This window comes from Triticum aestivum, chromosome 5A, assembly GCF_018294505.1.
Source record: "Triticum aestivum cultivar Chinese Spring chromosome 5A, IWGSC CS RefSeq v2.1, whole genome shotgun sequence".
Taxonomy (NCBI): Eukaryota; Viridiplantae; Streptophyta; class Magnoliopsida; order Poales; family Poaceae; genus Triticum; species Triticum aestivum.
Window position 1 is genome coordinate 610,390,624 of NC_057806.1, and position 9,360 is coordinate 610,399,983.

The 9,360-nt window shown below is 43.6% G+C and overlaps 1 protein-coding gene across 3 annotated transcripts; it reads right to left on the minus strand.

The window, feature by feature from the left end:
• Positions 1–2,905: 2,905 nt before the first annotated feature.
• LOC123105299 (WPP domain-associated protein) lies at positions 2,906–7,704 on the minus strand. 3 transcript variants are annotated; one of them, XM_044527341.1, is made up of 6 exons: positions 7,168–7,704; positions 4,472–6,291; positions 4,140–4,266; positions 3,823–3,924; positions 3,541–3,632; positions 2,906–3,293 (listed from the first exon to the last, which is right to left on the minus strand). In XM_044527341.1, the coding sequence occupies exons 1-5, from the start codon at positions 7,204–7,206 to the stop codon at positions 3,555–3,557; spliced, it is 2,166 nt and encodes a 721-aa protein (XP_044383276.1). In that variant the 5' UTR covers positions 7,207–7,704; the 3' UTR covers positions 2,906–3,293; positions 3,541–3,554. The 3 variants fall into 3 exon arrangements, with proteins under 3 accessions (XP_044383276.1, XP_044383277.1, XP_044383275.1); XM_044527342.1 differs by having other exon boundaries at positions 3,512–3,632; XM_044527340.1 differs by having other exon boundaries at positions 3,516–3,632; positions 7,168–7,703.
• Between the last annotated feature and the right edge of the window lie 1,656 nt (positions 7,705–9,360).

Genomic DNA, 9,360 nt, shown 5'->3' on the forward strand with positions numbered 1-9,360 from the left:
CAGTATCTTGCGTCTCACCTGCCATTTCGTCAGGGTTTTTGTTGGTCATTACTTGTAGATCCGGTCCAAGGACGAATTAGCGAGGGAAACGAAAGGAATTTTACACCGGTCACCCGGCAACCAATCGCCCATCAGTTCGTAGGAGAACCGCGTCGCCGGAGCAAACATCACTGAAAGGGAGGGTTGGGTGGGATTTTGCACTGAAGAATTTTTCTTCAGAAACCACTACTCCACCTTTCTGCTGCCGATCTATCCACCGCCGCCACACCAGATCGGATCCCAGATTGGATCTGGGGCTCAATTCTCGCCTCCAAGGACTACAACCTACGCTTTGTATACCACTTGGCAGGCCCTAGAGGTGGCTATCACTGAATTTCTCACATGAACAGAGGAAAACAGACAATTTGTGGGGAATTTTGAGATCGATTCGTTCAGATATGAAGCAAGGTAGCTAGGGTTTTCGCCAGCCGGAACACGGCGGCTACAAGGGCCAAGCCTAGAATAATTCTGAATGCCCTCTCCACAAGCCGGAGGAGGGTTTATAAAGAGAAATTCAGAGCAAAAGTAGAAAAGCGACATGTTCGACAGGTAAAAGTAAACGCGGTAACTTTTAAAAGTAAGTTACAATGATCTGAGCCGTCTAGATGGAGATCAACAGTTGAGGGCGCCTCTCAGCAGCGAAGCGGTAAGTTCTTCCAATCGCCGTTGGATCGCAATTCGACGGCTGACACGCATCCAGGCAAAACGCAAAGGCACTGTGCCTCGTCAGGTGACCCGCAACAGTTAACAGGCCTGACAGTGTGTTTGGATCACAAGGGCATATATACGCTGGTCAAACTCTCTTCCTCTGATTCTCCATGCGGGATCAAACCCATCACACAACTCCACTTGAGCCACGTGGGCACCCCCACCTTGATGATTAGCGACTCAACAGATTATAAGTAATAAAATCATGTCATTCGTCGAACATCCAGTTTGTACCTTATTTCACCACTGATTTACCATCATATCAAGCTATGGCGGATCCAAGATTTCATGCTTGGGTGTTCAAAAAAAATTGTGGGTTTAATTTTTTTGATCTAATATCTAAAATGTTCATGCATCGGTGACTTAATTCTTCATCAAAATGACAATACCTTATAGAAATGACGAAAGAAATACAGAGTATTTACTACATAATCATACATTTGGGGATCACATAGCCATTATTATACAATGCATCTAAATACAATGAGCAAGAAGAATGCTAATTGCCGGTGCAAACTAAGGCATAGCCTAGTGATGGAAAGGGATCGATGCCTTCCCACCTTCAATGCATGGTACTTGTAATTTGGGTTTATTGCACCAATTAAACTCCCTTACAATCTTTTTGTCAATTTTTTTATATGTGCTGGTGACATGCGTAGGTGTAGGCTGTTGTGTAACTCGTGCTATAGGTAACAGCCGTGATGCCATGGCACTAGCGAAAAAGGTCATTTGGGGGCTCAAAGTCTTAAAGTATACACTATGTATAAAAGTTTCTAGCCAAATTTTTTTAGTGTACATCTGTACACCCATGACCAACTGCGGATCTACCCCTGACATCAAGACATATATCCACACTAAAACAATCATCAGACAGTTTTATCTGTCTTCCGCACTTAAATCCTTGAGGTTCATGATCTACAACTTCACACACATTTGCAACACCACCTTGTTTCGTACTCGTGCCCTTTGTGAGCTCGTATTTACAATCATATTCACCAGATAATGTTGATGCTTTCTGCGCAGGTGCCATTGTCTCAGCATTATGATGAAATATCACGGTGTTGTGTTGTGGATGTCATTGTCCTCAAGGCCGGGCTATATGCTGCACAAAAAGGGTGACCACATCGAGCCCCGAGGGCAGCCCCCCCCCCCCCCCCCCCTCTCACTCCTCTAACTTGAGCCAGGTGGGAGCAAACCCACCACCCCAACTCCACTTGAGCCACACAGGCATCCGCATAACCCACATTTGATGGCTAGCAACACAACATATAAAATAATAAAGTCATACCATTCGCTGAACATCCAATTTATACCTCCATTCCGCCACTGATTTGCCATCATATCAAGACATATATCCACATTAAAGCAATCACCAGTTGTGCCTCTATCTTCTGCACCTCAATCCTTGAGATTCACGATCCATGGTTCACACGTATTTGCGACACCACCTTGGCTCGTATCCTTGAGCTTGCTGAACCATTGAAATTCATACTCACGAGATAATGTTGATGCATTGTGCTCAGGTGACACTGTCTCAACATACAATGAATTAGCATGGTATTGCTTCGTGGGTCAGCATTGGGCCCCGAGGGCCATAGCTCCCCACCCTCATCACACACACACACAAAAAGAACATAATAATTGTGCATATCAATCACCACATTATTATCTCTTTGTTACGAGTACAAGGCTAGTAAATATAAATTAAATTACATATCTAGAAAAAAATGCTCAATTTGCAGTAGTGTGCAGCACGTACAAACAGATCAATCTGATTACTGGCGGCTAGTTTAGGGTTTTCCTGTTTAGTTAGTTTGCTAGCCTCTCTTTGGTGAATGCCCTACTAGCCATACTCAATACTCCCGCAACATAACAAAATGCACTATATGCAAGACTTAACATTTCTTAAGTTGTTCCAAAGCTTATTTTCGAAGTGCCTAATTTACAACAGGAAAAAGAGAGACGAAGTCCCTTAAACATAACAAAAGGTGCTATAGGCAAGACTTAATATAGCATGCCAAAATTTCTGAAATTGTTACCCTTCGCAATCTTGGATTTTTTTTTTAGGATCCGCAATCTTGGATTATGACACAACCAAACAGGCTATAATGCACATACTCACCATGACACAACCAAAATTTCCAAGATTGTTACCCTCACCATGGAAAGCAGAAATTTCACATAATCCGACCTAACCATTACCCAACGGGGCCAATAATTCTAAATGATTATGAGCACCATGTGCACAATAAACAGCACTACATTCCCAACCTGTAACCACCCATGATCCACATCAAGGTGCTTATCTGGACCTATATATACTATATACGACTGCAGATCAGAAGTCAATCGCCGGTTCAATCGCTCAGAATAATATACAGGCATATGGAAAATCAAGTCTCATGCAGTGCTCCTGATATACTAGTACATCTCATCTACATCTGAAGAGTCACATGATTAAGAACGCGAGCCCATGCATCAGCTGCATCTACCTAGCATCATATCTTCTTCGGGGTCCTAAGCCAGGCTCAAGCAAATCCAAATCCCTGCATTGTCCATAACAACGCCATAGTTATTCAATAGTCAACAACAATGTTCCACAAGGAACAATGGACGAAACTATTACAAATGTCAAAACCAGGATGTAACCCTTTCTTAAGAAAAAATGGCAGTAAGGTTTTGATGATTTTCAAAAGAAATGCTACAGACAGCAAAGGCTTGCACTAGTCATTGTTCTGAAGTTTTTACTACTTGTGAGTTTTACCTACATCTTTCTAGTGAGGGTTGTCTCACCAAGCTGCACTCATCTATGCTGTTTCATCTTCATCATGTCGACTTCTCAAACCTGCGACAAGCTTGCATGTCTTCAAGAAAGCATCCAGCAACTGCATACGAAGCACGCATGTTAAAATTCAGCTGTTCTGACTGTTGCATATCAACACATGCAGGCATATGAATAACTTCTAGGAATGCCAAAAATTTCCAACATGCTGTCAAAAGGGTAAGCACCCAGGCAGCAACTTACGACAGAGATAAGAACAATCAACACCTGCGACATGGACTTGCCGTACTTACCCCCGGGTATTTTTGCAATGTAGGAGAGTAGTGATCAAGAGTCACATATATCTTTTCGAGAAGGCTCAAATGCGTATTAACCTTGTCGCCCAAAATGACAACCTGAATCACGTAAGCAATAATGAGTTCATAATGATATATCGGAAGTTATTGCAAGCATTACAAGTTTAATAAAATGAATGAACCTTTCATTGCTATGCATGTCTATGACTTAATCTGTAAACAAGAAATACTCCACAAATGCTACTGTATAGGAAGAAGAAAATACAGTGTCTGAAAATATAACCCAGGAGATAGACAGTGTAAACAAGGAATACCTTGGCTTCAGCCTTTTGGAGCTCAGAGCGCCTTGTTTCAAGCATTTGTTTGTACCAGAGGCCTACTTTTGTTAGAACCACGGCTTGTTTGACCATGTGACTGCAATGATCAGTCAAATCCTCTGATCTGAAATAAATAAATAATAACCACATCAAGTTATAATGGGGTGTATTATAAAGACATTTCTCCGGAAGTTGCTGCCATGATCAGGATTTGGTAATGCTCAGTCTGTAGTCTTCGCAAGCAATTTATGAAACATTCATGAGAATGTGATAAAAAATAGTTAAATATGTTAGATTGGATCTGCATTTTAAATGCAAGATGGACTGACCTGTTTTCAGTTTTTTCCGTTGACAATTTTTGCTCAATCTCCACAAACTCCTTTGACAACTTCATGATAGATACCAAAATGCACTCCAATTGCTTTTCTTGCCCGTTCTTAGTGAGAGCACCATCGTAATCCATAACTGAACCGTGCAGTTTGAGAAGTTCATCACACTGCACATCTTGCTTGGGAGCCTCATGTGATCTTCCTGGTGATGTGTTGTTAGGCTCCACCTCGATGTCACGCAGAATCATTTCAGCACTCTCTTGCTTGATGACTTCCGGATCTTCCTGGTGCTCTTGGAACAAACGCTCTTTCTCTAGCGCTGCTAGCTTCTCCTTCAACTTCCGGTTTTCTTCATTCGACAGACACAGGGCCTTCTCCTTCTCAGAGATCACAGCTTCAAGTGAAGACAGTTTTGCATCAAAGCTCAGTGCAGCTTCATGCATGTCATCCATAGAATCATCAAGTAAACTTCTTGTAACAGTGCGGTATAGCCCATCCCTCACATCACCTTCGATTCGGAGGTCCTCCTGCTCTTCTCTGCTTTTCTCAATTTGCCTCAAGAGCTCTTCTTCTGAAGATAACTGAAGAGACATGTCTCTGCTGGCTTCAGACAGCTGAGATGATAATTCCTTAACATCCTTCATATTATCTGCAAGCAAACCTCTAAGATGCTGATTATCATAGTATAAGGAATCAATTTTGCTTGCCAGTCTGCAGCCTTCATCGAGTTCATCATGAGTCGTGTGAAGTGTGGGTGCCTTTATATTCTTGGACATGATTTGGTCCATTCTAGCGATGATCTGTGGGATTTTCTTTCTTAAAGGTTCAAATTCCACATCATTCTGAAGAGCAAGAGACCCCTTCTCTCGTTTCAATTTGAAGAGCTCCTCTGTCTTTTCTTGCAAGGCCAGTTCATGCGCCCTCTTCAATTTGCTTATTTCAGACTTAAAGTAGCTTATTGTTTCTTCCCTGGTCATAGCATTCAAATGGCGGAAGTCAGATTTTTCCGAGATAACCATGGATTTCTGTTTCCTAAAACTCTTCCTTTCCTCGGTGCGGGGTGAAGCATGATCCTCCTTTGTTTTCTTTCCAAATAAATACTTCCACTTATTGCTCTTGCTACCTGAACTTTCTTGCTTACTGTGAGAAATGTGTGATTCTGGTACTGAAGGCAACAGCAGCTTAGAAAGAGCACCCAGGTCCTCACGCATCGCGGCAAACTGAGATACTGCTTCCTGCCAATTCTTACTCATGATGTTTGTGACAGAAATTTGCTCATACAACTTCCTCTCTAGCTCCTCCTGCAAGCCAGCAATGCATTCTGCGACCGTAATGCCGATGATTTCCAGTTGCAACTCATGCTCCCACTGAAGATCAGTAACCAACGGGTTGGTCAGGCCAGGCATGTCCCTAGCTTGCCGGAACACGACGGCCAGCAGCAGCTTCAGTGCGTTGAACCTTTCATCTATCTCGATTAGCATCACATCAAGGGACATGCCCAGGTGTGTGCTGACTATGTAGCCAGTATCCGGTAAAGCGTAGTTTTCCAGACCTGTTACATCCCCCTTGAGCTTATCCAGATGTGTATCTACTTCCAGTTTCATCATATCTAAGTACTCCAAGTAGTTGGTCTCTGCATTTGGGGCGCAAATGTGTCGATTTGATCGTGACAGCGATCTTCCAGACCCTTCGAAGTAGCTCTCAGTGCTGGAGTTGGACTTGAAGGACAACCTTGGCGTCAGTGAATCTTCGGATGTTACAGACCAGCCGTCTGGAACGGTTGGTCTGTTGGGCAGAGAGGTCATTCTTTCACTAAACACCTGCAAACGGATTTTTAGATTTAGTTTAGCATCAGATGGGAAGGTTAACAGTTTGACACAAATTTTAATCTTCGAATTAAATTAAACTAGCTGACGGAGGAATAGTCTTAAACTTGAGCATAAGAATGATGATTTTACCTTCACTGGAAGTAAAATTGAAAAAACCGATAAATGAATATACTAGCATAATTTGTTTTCAGCATTACATTCACATATGTAAACAAATGGTACGGATCCCACATGAATTCTTTGTTTCAAAGAGGAGAATATAGCACTCTGTTAGTTCTGTTGAACTTACCAACAGCCAATCGTTGGACACGGTTGTTTGAGAATATGCTCACTGGACACAAGAGAAAACTGATAACTAATTGTCGCATATTTCAGGAGTAGCACGACGATGTTAGATTATGACTGCGGCCCCAAGGCAGAGTGGGTGAAAATTGAAACACTGCTCAAACTGTATGGAAACTTTAAAATTGTTTGGTCCAAAGCACCAGATCACTGGACACAACAGAAAACTGATAACTAAACAGTGGAAGACAGTTGCTAATTCGTCAAATACTTGCTCAAAATTCCAAGTTCAAATTCAGTTCCCGTGGAGAGAAACTAAAAACAGAAATCCCTGGCATGATTCATGTTTATATAAGAAAAACTGACGAAATGGAGCGTACGCAGATGTTTGATTGATTCAGAACAGAGGAAACACCTGACCTCGATATGCGAGAAAAGAACACATTTCATAATGATTATATCCGGTTCTTGGAAGAAATGAAAGTGTCCGAATCCTCGCCACCTTATGTGTGGAACGAGCAAGCACGCATGGACAGAAAAAACAGAGCATCGACATGGACGGCACAAGACTAGAGGCACGCATACCTTGGTGATCGGATGGCTCGCCGCCTGGATCGTCTCCATGGCCGCCGCGCCTGTGTCGCCGATGGCGGTTTAATCGGCTGACTTCCTGCGCGCGAACACCACAGCCTAGCGCTAATTCGCGGCTGCTCCGGCGTCCAGGTAGGCACTAACCGGCACTAACGAACGAACTACCCGGTCGTACAGGAGACAGGGGCCGCCATTATTGGACTGGTGACTTGGGGAGGAAGAGGATAGAGGGGATAGGCGGAAGACGGGAGGCGATGGCGACGGAGAAGGAAGGGAGTGAACTCGCGGGGTTAATGCGGGAGACAGCGACCGCCGCGGCCGGGGAGAAAGCGTATGAGGATAATACCGGGAGGGTGGGTAGCCCGGGGGGCGAACGGATCGCCGGCGCGTCGCCAGGTAGGTGGCGACGGACGGGGCTGGCGGCCGGGATGGGATGGTGGCACCGGACGCCGGCGGGGCCCGCCTCCGGCGAGATGTAGACGGGAGGGAAACAGTCCACTGAGTGGTGCCCGTTCTGATTGGCGGGGGTTTCGGTTCCGTTTTCCACGGGACGCATCCGGTCGTACATCGCCACCACTTATTTAATCGTTGGTTAATTAGCTTTTGACCAACAATTAATCGTTGGTTAGAATTAGTGGTTAGAATTGGTACTCCCTTCGTCTAGGTGTGTAAGTCACCTTACAAAAACTAAATAATCCTAAAACACTTAGACATGGTACATTAACTCCCTCCTCGTTTCTTATTTTGTGACATATCAACCAATAAGAGATATAGGCGTGTTACCAAACATGACATGCAGTGGATAGTTTATTGCATGAAATGTTATTAATTAGCAAAAAGACATTAAGTTTTTTTGTTTTTCTATCCGCCTTGGTCACGGTGCACAACGTAAAATGACTTACACACCTAGACGGAGGGAGTATAAAGGTTCACCATAGTTAGTAGTGCAAAAATTGATGGTGTTTGGTTAATTTAAAAACACTAGTAAACCAATAAAAATGTTATTGCTGGTCAATGTCTTGTTTCAACCAACCAAATAGCCCTTCGTAATCATTTCCGCACGGGTAAATCTAGAATTTATCCTAGTATACCTCATGGATCATGAGACAAGCGTTTTATTATCACTAAACACACAAAATGTGTGAATGCGATACACCGGTTTTTTTTGCGAAAATACCAGATCTATTACAGAGATTCATCGGACGTACAAAGCACCCTAAACATAATAAAAATTAGGGTCTGTCTAGGGTACATCTAGATAACCTAGAGTTATTTGCACATCTAAGTGACTCAATTAAACTAGAAAGAAAAATGAAAAAAGACAAAATAAAATGCTTGCATGAATCTTAGCATTAAATCAATGACATATGACTTACATGTGCAATACTTAGAGCACATCTAGATGTGCTTTAACAAAACTGTAAAAATTAAATCAAGGTCTATGGACAACCGAATGGCCATTGTCACCGCCAGAACGAGCCGCCGACACATCGTTGTTGCCGCTCTCAGACCGGAGCCGGCTTGAACTTGTCGATGACAGCCGAGAAGTCTTCGTGCACGTGCCCCTATGGACCATCGTTTGGGAGCCGCAGTCGTCGCCATTAAATCCTTGAATAAATCTGAAGAACCTGGCACCAAATCTTGTCGTTGCGTGCGCATGACAAGAAACCCTAACCGAGGAGCTGGTAGGAATCTACTCCGGAGCTCTGTCTAATCCGTCCCGACGAATGAACTTGAGAATGATTGGAGCCCGGAAGACTGACTCGAAAAAAAAGCGCCGCCATCCGTCCGAGTGTCTCCCTTGTGAGAACAAAAATCCTACCTATCTAAGCCGATGTACCAGGAATACCCTCGCAGTCACCGGCCGCTAGAGCGGCGGGCGAAGGCGGAGATTGAAGGGAAGAAGGCTTTCCCTTGTCGCCTTAATGTGATACACCGTTGCATGCTCGATCCAAGGATTGAACTTGACGGGGCAGGCTGCGCAACATCGAGTCTTACCAATGAGCCGCGGATCAGTTGTGACAAAGATGATCCCAACACACGGCGCCGCTACAAAAGATCGTAGAGAGTCGTTCTACAATTTTGTGATAGTCATGATTTGACAGCAAGAAAAAAATACGATTTAACCATATAAGAAAATTTATCAACATCTATGACATCGACTCATGATTTCATCATGAAATATAC

Bases quoted from the DNA above. Each gene is read 5' to 3' on its own strand.
- LOC123105299 (XM_044527341.1), bottom strand. From the start codon at position 7,206: ATGGAGACGATCCAGGCGGCGAGCCATCCGATCACCAAG. The intron at 4,267-4,471 runs GTCAGTCCATCT...TATTTATTTCAG, and splicing joins ACGGAAAAAACTGAAAACAG to ATCAGAGGATTTGACTGATC. The intron at 3,633-3,822 runs GTAAGTACGGCA...CTTCGTATGCAG, and splicing joins CATTGCAAAAATACCCGGGG to TTGCTGGATGCTTTCTTGAA.